The sequence below is a fragment of the Propithecus coquereli genome, unplaced genomic scaffold, assembly GCF_000956105.1.
Source record: "Propithecus coquereli isolate 6110/MARCELLA unplaced genomic scaffold, Pcoq_1.0 Scaffold3, whole genome shotgun sequence".
NCBI classification, from domain to species: Eukaryota; Metazoa; Chordata; class Mammalia; order Primates; family Indriidae; genus Propithecus; species Propithecus coquereli.
The window spans coordinates 4,088,362-4,102,712 of NW_012148618.1; the positions used below are offsets into that span (position 1 = coordinate 4,088,362).

Below are 14,351 nucleotides of genomic sequence, written 5' to 3' on the forward strand. Positions count from 1 at the left end.
AGATAAATAACACAATAAATTCAGAGAAAGTAGATAGATAAAAGCAAAACCAAAGACATCAAAAATAAACGTAAGACCAGGCATGATGGCTCACACCTGTAATCACAGCACTCTGGGAGACTGAAGGAGGAGGATTGCTTGAGCTCAGGAGTTCAAGACCAGCCTGAGCAAGAGCCAGATCCCATCTCTAATAAAAATAGAAAAATCAGCCAGGCATGGTAGCGTGAGCCTGTAGTCCCAGCTACTCAGGAGGCTGAGGCAGGAGGATCACTTGAGCCCAGGAATTTGAGGTTGCAGTGAGCGAAGATGACGTCAATGCACTCTACCCAGTGACAGAGCAAGACTCTGTCTCAAAAACACTTTTTTAAAATAAATAAATAAAGGTAAAATTGAGGAGAGCAGTAAAGCTGGAAGTTGGTTCTTCGAAAAGACTAATAACTAGGCAATCCTCTGGTTAACTTGATCAGGGGAAAAAAAGTATATACACCCACATAAGACAGGGAGAGAAAGACAGAGGGATAGACAGAAACAGAAAGACAAAGACAGAGAAATAGAGAGAACCAAGAAGGGAATACATCTACATATTTAGCAGATTTTTTTAAAAGAAACTTTAAAATACTATTAAAAACTTTGATGCTGATGAATTTTTAAACTTAGACAAAGGCCAGGTGAGGTGGCTCATGCCTGTAATCCTAGCATTCTGGGAGGCTGAGGCAGGAGGATCACTTGAAGCCAGGAGTTTGAAACCAGCTTGGGCAACATAGCAAGACTCCTTTCTCTACAGAAAAATGAAAAAATAATTAGCCAGGAGTCCCAGCTACTCAGGAGGCTGAGGCGAGAGGATCGCTTGAGCTCAGGAGGTCATGGCTGTAGTGAGCTATCATGGCACCACTGCACTCCAGCCTGGGTGACAGAGCAAGACCCCACCTCTAAAAAATAAAAATAAAAATAACAAAACAGGCTATGAAAACCTTAAACAAAGTGTATGATAGAGAATGACTAGAGTAGGAAGGCAAGAGGAAAAATCTTTTTCTGTTGTGTTTTTATTATTAGTTTTAATTGAAGCATAATAATTGTACATATTTATGGGGTACACTGTGATATTTCAGTACATGTATACAACGTGTAATGATACAATCAGGGTAATTAGCATATTCGTCACCTCACAAATTTATATTTTCCTTGTGTTCTAAACATTCAAAATCTGCTCTTAGAGCTATTTGAAAATATACAAAAATTTGTTATGGATTGTAGTCGCCTATAATGCTCTAGAACATTAGAACTTATGCCTCTTATATAGCTGTACTTTTGTATCCCTTAACCAACTTCCAGCTATACTCCTCTTCCCCCTGAGCTTTCCAGCCTCTAGTAACCAACATCATACTGTCTACTTCTAAGAAATCAAATTTTTTAGCTTCCACACATGAATGAGAATACGTGCTATTTATCTTTCTGGAGTTGGCTTACTCCACTCAACACAATGTCCTCCAGGCTCATCCTTACTGTCATGAATGGCAGAATTTCATTCTTTTTATGGCTAAATAGTATTCCGTTGTGTATATGTACCAAAATTTCCTCATTCATCTGTTGATGAACACTTAGGTCGATTCCATATCGTGGCTATTGCAAATAGCTCTGCCACGAACATGACAGTGCAGATACCTCTACAACACACTGATTTCCTTTCCTTAGGATATATATACACAGTAGTAGAATTGCTGGATCATATGGTAGTTTCACAGTTTCTTGAGGAACGTCCATGGTGTTTTCCCTAATTTACACTCCCACCAAAAGCGTTTAAGAGTTCCTCTTTCTGCACATTCTCAGTGGCATTTGTTATTTTTTGTCTTTTTCATAATAGCCATTCTAACCGGTGTGAGATGATATCTCATTTTGTGGTTTTGATTTCCCTGATGATTAATGACGTTGAGCATTTTTTCATACATTCGTTTGGCCATTTGTATGTCTTCTTTTGAGAAATGTCCGTCCAGACCATTTGCCCATTTTTTAATTGAATTATGTGTTGTTGTTGCTTTTGGTTTTTTTTTTCCTTTTTGTTTTGTTTTGTTTGCTTTCATTTGAGATCCTTCTATATTAGTCCCTTGTTGGAGAAATAGTTTGCAAACATTTTCTCTTATTCTATGGGTTGTCTCTTCACTTGATTATTTCCTTTGCTGTGCAGAAGCTTTTTAGCTTGATATAATCCTATTTGTCTATTTTTGCTTTCGTTGCCTGTGCTTTTGAGGTCTTATTCCCAAAATCATTTCCCAGGGTGGGGGCAATAGCTCACGCCTGTAATCCGAGGACTTTGGTAGGCTGAGGTGGGAGGATCACTTGAGAACAGGAGTTTGAGACCATCTTGGGCAATATAGCAAGACCCCGTCTCTACGAAAAATTAAAAAATTAGCCTGGTGTGGTGGCATGTGCCTATAGTCCCAGCTACTCAGTAGGCTGAGCCAGGAGGATTACTTGAGCCCAGGAGTTTGAGGTTGCAGTGAGCTATGATGATGCCACTTCACTCTAGCTTGGGTGACAAAGTAAGACCCTGTCTCAAAAAAACAAATCTTTTTTTTCAGATCAATCTCCTGAAGTATTTCCCCTGTGTTTTTTCCTAGTTGTTTTATCATTTTGGGTTTTACATTTAGGTCTTTGATCCCTTTTGAGATGATTCTTGTACATGGTGAGAAGTAGGAGTCTAGTTTCATTTTTCTGCATATGGATATCCAATTTTCCTGGCACCACTTATTGAAGAGACTATCCTTTCTCCACTGAATATTCTTGGCAGCTTTGTCAAAAATCAGTTGGCTGTAAATACCTGTATTTATTTCTGGTTTCTCAGTTTTGTTCCATTGGTCTATGTGGTTGCCTTTATGCCAACACCATGCTGTTTTAGTTATCGTAGCTTCATACCATATATTGAAGCCAGGTAGTGTGATGTTTAGGGCTTTGTTCTTTTTTGCTCAGGATTGCTTTGGCTATTCAGGGTCTGGTTCCATACAAATTTTAGGATTGTTTTTTCTATGTATGTGAAGTCATTGGTATTTTGATAGGGATTGCATTGAGTCTGTAGATTGCTTTTGGTAGTATGGTCATTTTCACAATATTAATCTGTTCAATCCGTGAACAAGGAATGTCTTTCCATTTTTGTGTTCTCTTCCATTTTTTTATCGGTGTTTTATAGTTTTCATTGTAGAGATCTTTCAACTCCTAGGTTAAATTTATTCCTAGTGGGGTTTTTTGTTTGTTTGTTTGTTTAGTAGCTGTTGTAAGTGGGATTAATTTCCTGATTTCTTTTTTTGCTAGTTCATTGTTGGTGTAAAAAATGCTACTGATTTTCATATGTTGATTTTGTATCCTGAAACTGTACTAAATTCATTTATTAGTTCTAAGAGTATTTTTGTGGACCTTTTAGGGTTTTCTCTACATAAGATCGTGTCATCTGCAAACAGGGACAACTTGATTCTTTCTTTCCAATGTGGATGCTTTTTATTTTTTTCTCTTGACCAATTGCTCTTTCAAGGACTTCCAATACTCTGTTGGATAAGGGTGGTGAGAGTGGGCTTCTTTGTCTTGTTCAGGTTCCTAGAGGAAAATTTTGGTAAGCTGTTCCCCATTTGGTATAATGTTAGCTGTGGGTTTGTTAATATACGCCCTTTATTGTGTTCACATATGCTCCTTCTATAACTAGTTTCTTGAGGGTTTTTACCATGGAGGGATGTTGAATTTTATCAAATGCTTCTTCTGTGTCTATTGAGATGATCTTATGGCTTTTGTTCTTCATTCCACTAATCTGATGTATCGAGTTTATTGATTTGCATATGTTGGATCATCCTTGCCTCCCTGGGATAAATCCCACTTGATCATGCTGTCTTTTTAGTATGCTGCTGGACTTAATTTGCTGAGGATTTTTGCATCTGTGTTTGTCAGGAATACTGGCCTGTAGTTGTGTCCTTCTCTGGTTTTGGTATCAGGGTAACGTTGGCCTCATAGAATGAATTTGGAAGAATTCCCTTCTCTTCGATATTCTGGAAGATTTTAAGAATTGGTATTAGTTCTTCTTTAAATGTTTGGTAGAATTAAGCAGTGAAGCCATCAGGTCTTGGGCTTTTCTTTGATGGGGGACTTTTTATTACTAATTCAATCCCATTACTCATAATTGGTCTGTTCAGGTTTCCTATTTCTTCTTGGTTCATTCTTGGTAAGTTGCAGATGTCTAGAATTTATCCATTTTTGCTAGGTTTTCACATTTGTTGGCATATAGCTTTTTATAATAGTCTTTAATGATTTTTTTTATTTCTGTGGAATCAGTGGTAATGTCTCTTTTATCATTTCTGATTTTATTTGGATATTTATCTTTTTTTCTTGGTTAGCCTAGCTAATGATTTGTCAATTTTGTTCATCTCTCCAAACAACCAACTTTTGTTTCTTTGATATTTTGTACTTTTTTGTCTCAATTTTATTTATTTCAGCTCTGACCTTTATTATTTCTTTCCTTCTACTAATTTTAGGTTTGGTGAGTTCTTGCTTTTCTAGTTCCTTGAGATGCAGTTAGGTTATTTATTTGAAATCTACTTTCAATGTAGACATTTATTGCTGTAAACATCCCTCTTGATACTGTTATTGCTGAATTCCATAGGTGTTGGTATGTTGTGTTTATATTTTCATTTGTTTCCAGAAATTTCCTTTTTAATTTCTTCATTGACTCTTTGGTTGTTCAAGAGCATGTTGTTTAATTTAATTTCCATGTATTTGCAAAGTTTTGAAAGTTCCTCCTGTTATTGATTTCTAGTTTTCTTCCAAGGTGGTCAGAAAAGATACTTGGGCCAGGCGTGGTGGCTTACGCCTGTAATCCTAGCACTATGGGAAGCCGAGGCGGGAAGATCGCTTAAGATCAGGAGTTCAAGACCAGCCTGAGCAAGAGTGAGACCCTGTCTCTACTAAAAATAGAAAGAAATTAGCTGGACAACTAAAATATATAGAAAAAATTAGCCGGGTATGGTGGCGCCTGCCTATAGTCCCAGCTACTCAGGAGGCTGAGGCAGGAGGATCGCTTGAGCCCAGGAGTTTGAGGTTGCTGTGAGCTAGGCTGACGCCACGGCACTCTAGCCCAGGCAACAGAGTGAGACTCTGTTTCAAAAAAAAAAAAAAAAAGATATTTGATATGATTTAAATTCTTTTAAATTTTGTTGAGACTTGTTTTGTGGCATAATATGTGGTCTACCTTTCAGAATGTCCCGTGTGGTCATGAGAGGAATGTGTTCTGCAGCTGTTGCATGAAATATTCTCTAAATATCTGTTAGATACTATTGGTCTAAAGTGCACCTTAAATTCAATGTTACTTAGTTGATTTTCTGTCTTAATGATCTGTCCAATGCTGAAAGTACAGTGTTAGGTCCCCAATTATTATTGTGTTGGAGTCTATCTCTCTCTTTAGATCAAATAGTATCTACTTTATATATCTGGGTGTTCCAGTGTTCAGTACAAATATATTTACAATTGTTATATCCACTGGCTACATTGATCCCTTTATCATTATATAATGACCTTCTTTGTTTCTTTTTTACAGTTTTCGACTTAAAGTCTGTTTTATCTGATACAACTATAGCTATTCCCGTTCACTTTTGGTTTCCATTGTATGGAATATCTTTTGTATCCCCGCACTTTCAGTCTATATATGTCTTTACAGGTGTTTGAGTTTCTTATAGGCAGCATATATAGTTTGGTCTTGTTTTTTTTAATCTATTCAGCCAGTCTATATATTTTAAGTGGGGAATTTAATCCACTTTTATATTCAAGGTTATTATTGAAAAGTGAGGACTTACTCTTGTCATTTTTGTTGTTTTCTTGTTGTTTTGTATATCCTTCAGTTTTTTTCTTCCTCTTTTATTGTTTATCATTAGGATTTGATTATTTTCTGTAGTGATAAGGTGTGATTCTTTTCTCTTTCTTCTTTGTATATGTGCCTTACCAGTAAGGTTTTTGTTTGTTTGTTTATTTGTTTTATTTTTTTAATTAGTTGCCTGGCCAAATTTCCATTTTTTTTTTAGTAGAGATGGTGTCTCACTCTTGCTCAGGCAGGTCTCGAACTCCTGAACTCAAGCAATCCTTCCACCTCAGTTTCCCAGAGTGTTAGGATTACAGGCGTGAGCCACCACGCCCAGCCACAGTAAGGTTTATACTTTGCATGTCTTCATAATAATTGTTACCTTTTCACTTCCAGATGCAGGATGCCCTGCAGCATTTCTTGCAAGGTTGCTTTAGTGGTGACAAATTCCCTGTTTTTGCTTGTCTGAGAAAGACTTTATTTCTCCCTCATTTCTGTAGGATAGCTTTGCTGGGTGTGATATGCTTGGCTAGCAATTTTTTTTTCTTTCAGCATTTGAATATATTATCCCGTTCTCCCGTGACCTGTAAGGTTTCTGCTGACAAATCTGCTGTTACTCTATTGGGAATTTCCTTTTATGTGATTTGATGCATTATATGTTATTTGTTGCATTTCTTTTTCTATTTTTACTATGCTCTCTTTGTCCTTGACTTTTGAAATTTTGACTATAATGTGCATTAAGGAGGAACTTCTTGGTTGAATACATCTGGAGAACTTTGATCTTCCTGGATCTGGATGCCCATATCTCTCCCCAAAACTACTTAGGAAGTTTTCAGTTATTATTTCATTAAATAGGTTTTCTATGACTTTATCCATCTCTTTTTTCTGAAATTCCCATAATATGAATATTTGTTCACTTAGTGGTGACTCATTTGTCTTGTAGAGTTTATTTACTCTTTTTCATTCTTACTCATTTTTTTTCTCTCACTGTATAATTTCAGATGACCTATCTTCAAGTTCAGAGATTTGTTTTTCTGCTTCATAAGTCTACTATTAAAGCTCTCTTTGTATTTCATTTATTTAATTCTTCAGCTGCAGGATTTCTGTTTGGTTCTTTTTTTTTTTTCTTTTTTTTTTTTTTTTTGAGACAGAGTCTCACTGTGTTGCCCGGGCTAGAGTGCCGTGGCATCAGCCTAGCTCACAGCAACCTCAAACTCCTGGGCTCAAGCGATCCTCCTGCCTCAGCCTCCCGAGTAGCTGGGACTACAGGCATGTGCCACCATGCCTGGCTAATTTTTTCTGTATATTTTTAGTTGTCCAATTAAGTTCTTTCTAATTTTAGTAGAGACGGGGTCTCGCTCTTGCTCAGGCTGGTGTCGAACTCCTGAGCTCAAACAATCCACCCGCCTTGGCCTCCCAGAGAGCTAGGATTACAGGCGTGAGCCACCGCGCCCGGCCTGTTTGGTTCTTTTTTATGATATCTATTTCCTTGTTGAATTTTTCATTCCTGATTGTGTTGAACTGCCTATTTGTGTTTTCTTGTGTCTTGTTGAATTTCTTGACGATTATTTTGAATTCCTTTTTCCGCAACTGATTGAGTTCTTTTTCATTGTGGTCTATTACTAGACAGTTATATTCCTTTGGTGGTGTCATTATTTCCTTGCTCTTTCCTGTTTCTTGTGTCCCTGCATTGACGTCTGTGCATTTGGTGGAACAATCACCTCTTCCAAACTTTCTAGAGTGACTCTCATAAAAAATGATTTCTCCTGCATTTGGATCTTAATATGTTTTTGGAAAGGGTGTGGTGACTCTGTTTCCAGATAGGTGCAGTGGTATAGTCTCCATACAGCTTCTTCAGCTGCATTCAATGTCAGCTATAACTATGGGCACCTCAGTAGCCTGGGCTGTAGAAGTTTGCTGTAGGTTGTTTATGTCCTTGGTGACAAGGGCTTTTGGGGTCCTCCTATTCTCATTTTCCCCACAATGGGGAGACTTAGCCAAGGAGATTTCTGTTGGTATCGGGACTGATATGGCCAACAAGCAGCAGCAGCAGTGCTAGGTTCCAGGTGCAGGTATTCAGAGAGGCTGTCAGATCAGGTCCCTAGGGTCAGGATCTCATGAACCTATTATAGCATCAGAGTCTTGAGGTGCAGGTTTTCTCTCTGTGACAGCATTGGATGTAGGTTGCCCACAGAGTGAGGATCTGTGACTCTGAGATACCCCCTAGCAGCTTGGGCCCAGGGGACAATGTTGTAGCTGAGATTCTACCCCTGTGAGGTAGAGCACAGAGCTGGCCTGACTGGGGAAGCAGGGGTGCTTGGGAGTTTGAGGCCTGGGAAGTAGGGCGTGGCCACAACTGAGGAACCTGAGCTAATAGGCTCAGTGGCACCTCAGGTCACTGGGGATGCAATACCTTGTAGTGGTAACTCTAGACCCTGGGATGGTGGCATTCAGCAGAATCCCAGACTCTTTGAGGCCAGGTGCAGCAGCAGTAAGTTCCCCAAAATGGCTAAGCACAGCATTGTTTGGGCCCCAGGGAACAGGGAGAAACACAGCAGTGACCCCACTCTCCAGGGAGAGAAGTGACTCAGCAGCTCAGATTCTAGGGTGCTAGCCCAGCTCCAGGGAAGCAAGGTACGAGAGTTGTTTGGCCTGGAGGATGGAGTGTCTCACCTCAGCCACTGCTCTGTGTCCCTGGGACCCAGGGTACTACGTCAGCTCATCCCTGGGGTGCAACAGCTGCTCAACTCAGCCAAGGCACTTTTCCCCCAGGGGGCAGTATGCTGCTTCAGCTCAGGCCCATCAGGCATGACTATTCTGGGCCGCCTAGGCACCATTTCCCTGGGATGCAGGACTCTGCCAAGGAAATGTTTCCTCAGGAGGCAGTGCACAGTTTCATCTCAGGCCACTAGGGGCAAGGTGCAGCCAAGGCTGAGAGAGGTAGATGGAGTGATTCTGCCAAAGCAATTTTCTCAGGAAAGCCTGCACAGCTTCAGCTCCAGCCTGAGGGAGTGAGGAGAAGGGTAGGTGGAGCCACTCGACTGCTGCTTGGACCCACAGGGACGGGCATAACAATTGCTCCCAGCTCAACTTGGGGATGTCAGCTACTGGGCAGTAGTTTGGGGCAGTTTAGCCTCAGGGATGACAGGGGACCGTGGCTATTCACTCCTAGGGAAAGACATTCTCCGACAGTAGTTCTAGTTCCAAGATGGCATAGCATAGAAGCCACGCAAGCCACAGGGGTGAGGCACCGTGCCAGCTCCTTCTCTTGAGGGAGCATAGCTGTGTGGACTCCAGGCAGCTCTCTCGGCGGCTCTTAACACCTCTGAGGGCCGCAAGGGACCCTAGTGATGAGGACCATAGGTGTCCAAGGTGTTGATGGGGGCTGCTGGGATCCTCTTGCCTACCTTTTCACCATAGGAAGAAGTTTCTCCTGGTTCTCAGCTTATCCTGGCCGGTAGGTAGGGTGGTGGAGTGTCAATGTTTCCTTCCATTCTCTATGTCCTGAGTTTCAAGATTTCAGTTACTCCTTTGACATACTCCAGTGCTCCCCTTTAGTTACTTTTATTAAAATATAGTTATTTATTTATTATTTTGGCTCTCTTTGTGGAAAACATGAGCCCTGTGGGCTTCTAGTCAGCCACCCTGCGATGTCACTCTCTCCAAGAGGGAACTTCTGTAGATAGGAAGTCTTTTCTTGGAGTTGACACTCAAGCTGAAACTTGAATGACAAGAAGGAGCTAGCCCTGCATATATCTGGGAAAAGCACCCTGCAGGTGGAGGGAAGAGCCAGTGGTCTCAGGAGGCCACAAGTTTGTTATACTCAAGTAACAGAAAATCCAAATGGCTCAGAGCAGCAAGCAGGAAAGGGAGTGGCATGAAAAAACAATCAGTGAGGTTGGCAGGATCAGATCTTGTCAGGCTTTGTGGACCCTGGTTAGGCAATGAGGTAGAGTAAGTGGCTAACCTCCCCAATTATGCTGTGGTATCAACCTGCCCTTAGCCTCCAGAGCTTTCATTAGCTTCTGTCCTTCCCAGAGCATACAGTGACCTTGGAAGACTGGTCAGCATGGGCTCCAGCCCCATCCATAACATTCACAAGTCCATGAATCCCCTCTGCTCAAACACCTTCATTGAGTCTGCCTACCTTATAATACCCTTTAGCTACTTGCCGTAATTTTTTGCTTCAGAGACCTGTCATCCCTTCCTACAATTGGGTTATATACTTCTAACATCATTTTCTACAGTTCCCAGCACAGAAATTAGAACATAGTGAGTATTCAATATATTTTTTTGATCAACTGGATTTCTATTTATATAATTTTTGTAAGTTAATCAGCATGGTAACTTCTTCTAACACATCAAAAACACCATAGATAAGCAAAGCAAGCTTCATAGAACTGTGACATAGCATAAAAGAAGGCAGTTTGCATAAAAGAGAAAGAAAAGGTAAAGAAAGTACAGAAAGTTGGCCAGGTGCAGTGGCTCAGGCCTGTAATCCTAGCACTTTGGGAGGCCAAGATGGGAGGATTGCTTGAGGTCAGGAGTTTGAGACCAGCCTAAACAACAGCAAGACCCTGTCTATACAAAAAATAGAAAAATTAGCCAGGCTGGCAGGCACCTGTATTCCCAGCTACTTGGAAGGCTAAGGCAGGAGGATCGTTCGAACCCAGGAATTTGAGGTTGCTGTGAGCTGTGATGCACTCTAGCCTGGGCGACAGAGACCCTGCCTTGAAAAAAGAAAGAAAGAAAGAGAGAGCGAGAGAAAGAAAAGAAAAGAAGAAGGAAGGAAGGAAGGAAGGAAGGAAGGAAGGAAGGAAGGAAGGAAGGAAGGAAGGAATGAAGGAAGGAAGGACAGAAAGTAAACTGAACTGTGGAATTTTGAAGTCTCTATATTTAAGGAATTATATCATTTTAAATAACTGCAGAATATGTACTCTAGTCCTGTTAGGAAAAAAACAAGTTCTTAATCAAAGTTTGGTGAGCAGAGTTAGAAAGAAAAGAAATAATTTGTAGATAGCATAAAAGGTCATCAAAATGAGAAGTGGTTTTAATGTTTTATTGCATTTTATTGAACAGGAACTTATATAACACCATAGACCAAGAATTATTTAAAGCATTTTTTATAAATGTTAGTTCAGTTACTCCTTAAAACCTTTAAAGGAAGCTATCTTTAGTTGTAAGGAACTGCCATTTTTTAAAGTCAAAAACAGTCAAATATTGGGAATTTCAGATAGTTCATCCCAATTCCATTTTACAGATGATGGAATTTAAGCATAAGGAGGTTAAGCAATTTGAATGAATAAAAAGCAAAGCTGAGATTTCAAACCAGGCAATCTGGTTCCAGAGTCTGTGCATATAATCATGTCACTCAAAAAGAAAAGAATTTACCTACTTCTGAGGAATGATTGCTAATTTCAATGTAAGTAGGACAAGCACAAGCTGAGAAAGAATTATTAAATAGGTCATTGTCTTTGCCCTTTTCTGGGCCTCCATCGTTCAAATCCCCTGACAGTACAGGAACCCAGCTTTTGAAAGAAATTGAGCAATTATAAGGTTTAACTCACAGTTACCATATGCGCTAGCTGAAATGCTTAAGAAGCCATAACCCAGTGATCCAATTTCAGGCAAATGTTTTGATAAAATATAAAATTTTTTTAATTTCAAAATAACTTTAGCTCTTTATTTTTGTTTATTGAAGGGCAATATATATTGAAGGGTAATTTACAGATAATAGTATCTCTTTAAAATTCCCTTTTTATTTTTCATCTGTTTTCTTCACGTCTGTTTCCACATAGGTGAGAAACCCCAGAGTCTGGAAAAAAAAAAAAAACTATCCCTAATAATTGCAAATTTTCTTATGTTTCCAAAGCACTTTTATTCAGATTCTGCATCACAAAACCCCAAAATTCAATCTAACAAGGGAGGATCATCTTCAGAATTCAGAGTAGGATATAATAGGCCAGTCCAGAATTCTCTTTATGGGGGGGGGCGTGCAGCAGAGGGAAATGTGGATACAGTTCTGTGTTAATACTTTTTATTTCAACACATTTTATAAGAAAGAGTTCCATACCCTCCTTGGTATGGTTGAAAAATACATTAAGAAAATCTTGTCCATTAGTAATTAAACTAGTAAGCAAAGGATCTGTGGTGCTATGTTTCATTGGATTTGTGTCTGCAGCATAGGCCAGGAATTTTAGAGATGCTTGTCTTTCTTGATATCAAAATCACTTAAAACAGCTTCCAGACATTCAACATCTGGCTGAATATTCTCCTCATTGCCACCTTCATCTCTTTATTCCTAAAAGTATAGATGGCAGGGTTCAGAAATGGAGTAATTATTACATCAAAAATGGCAAGGAATTTATCCACAGGCACTGTGAGAAATGGCCATGAATACACAAAGATGCATGGACCAAAATATAAAACCACCACTGTCATGTGCGCTGACAGTGTAGAGAGGGCTTTGGACAAGCCACCTGAAGAATGTTGCCAAACGGTGACCAAGATAAAGATATAGGAGATAATCAAAATGAAAAAAGTTCCCAGAGAGATGAAACCACTGTTGGCAGTGACTATGAGCTCCAATCTGTAGATGAGTGTACAGGCAAGCCTAATGAATCGAGGAAGATCATAGTAAAAGCTATCCACTTCATTGGGGCCGCAGAATGGTAGGTTTACAACAAATACAAGTTGGATCAATGAGTGGGTGATTCCAATGCTCCAGGCGGCCACCAAGAGCAAAGTACAAGTTCTGAAGTTCATGATGGTCAGGTAGTGGAGAGGCCTACATATAGCAACATATCGGTCAAGGGCCATGACAATGAGCAAAACCATCTCAGTTCCTCCAATAACATGAATGAAGAACATCTGAGTAATACAGCCTTGGAAAGAGATTACTTTTCTCTCCTTGAAAAGATCATAAATCATCTTGGGAACTGTAATGGAGGAAATCCACATGTCAATAAAGGAGAGATTGGCCAACAGGAAATACATAGGGGAGTGCAAATGGGAGTCAGAGATCACTGTGAGCACAATGAGGAGGTTTCCTAAAATACCTGCTACATAGAACACGGAGAAAACTAGAAAGAGGACAAGTTGTGTCTCCAAAGAACTGGTAAGTCCCACCAACACAATCTCATGCATCACCGAATAATTTCCTGCCCCCATGGTTTCAGTCACTTTGGGCTCCAAATTTGCCTGAAAGAACAGGAGAAATAAGAAAGTAGAATTACTGGATGTATCATTCAGGGTTCCATTAGAGAGACAGAACCACTAGGAAATAATATGATAAGAAAATGTTACAGGAAGTTGACGTTATGTAATCACAGAAGCTGGTTCGGCAATCGATATGTCAATTGCTTTTGCTTCTGATGCTGTAGTTGAAGACCATAAGACAAGCAGTCAGGAAGAGAGGAAGGATAGAAAGTTGGGGAGAGCAAGAATAAATGGGAACCCACAAGCAAGAGCTAGAATCCACACGGACAGATTGAAACTGGTGTCAGTTCTCATTGCCTCTGACCTTGACGGCATGGGTGTACTACAGAAGCCAGGCTCCTTTGTCACAGGGATAAACACACATACCTGGCCTGTGCATCAATGAACCTAATGGAGGATCCCAAGGAAGGTGTTGCTTTTGCACTTCCAGCCACTGCTTCTCTTCAGTGGGATAAGCTCACAGATAAACAACGTGCGTGACCTGCAAAGATAGCTGCTGTTTCACTTCTTCCCTCAAAATCTTGCAAAAGAATCTCTCTTGCAGCTCACCAGAGTTGGAAACATATACAAAAGGGACTTCTGAGGAATATAGCTCAGCCTAGACAAGTTGACACAATGAAAACCACCACAATGGCTATTTAAAATGAATTTCCAAGTAAGAAATAAAATGAACAAATTTTAAATTTTAACTATCACCTATTTTCACACAGTCAAACCATGACCACAGTGACACTTAAATAGAGTTGGGAAAGGCTCCAAGTCCACTGGTCCTAATCTCACCCTATCTTTTACCAGTTTCCCTTTTTATTACTTAATCTGTTTAAAATTTCACCAGAGAGAATCCAGCCAAGGTGGAGGACTAGACACAGCATGCACATGCCATTCTCAAGGAGAGGATTGAAAGTTGCAAGTAGCTGCCCACCTATCGATGGACCTTCTTGGAGAGAGCATTGTAAATCATCACAGGAGTGACAGGAGACACTCAAAGTGAAGGAGAGGGATATAGGGTGATCTACTAGACAAGATCAAAAGGTACCTGGGGGATGTGTCCACACATGGAGAAGGTTCAGAGGAGAGCTCTAGGCTCCCTCTGCAGACACTGCAACCCAAGCTGTGAGGGAGTCCCACCACCACTGTAGGCCTCTGTTCTGATCAGGGAGCTTCTTAGAAACCGCGCAGTAACATTGCACCAGAGAGTGGGTATAGCAGGGACATTTTGGTTTCTGTTCCTGGCTTGCTGTAACTGATGCCATTTTGAGATCTCAGATCCAGAGCATCTAGTGTACACAGTGATCAGCTTCACTACAAC

The 14,351-nt window shown here is 40.3% G+C and overlaps 1 protein-coding gene across 1 annotated transcript; it reads right to left on the bottom strand.

Annotated features, from left to right (window-relative positions):
- Positions 1 to 12,055: 12,055 nt before the first annotated feature.
- Positions 12,056 to 12,994, bottom strand: LOC105814362 (olfactory receptor 4F3/4F16/4F29-like). Its single transcript, XM_012649290.1, has one exon. The coding sequence runs from the start codon at positions 12,992 to 12,994 to the stop codon at positions 12,056 to 12,058; it is 939 nt and encodes a 312-aa protein (XP_012504744.1).
- Between the last annotated feature and the right edge of the window lie 1,357 nt (positions 12,995 to 14,351).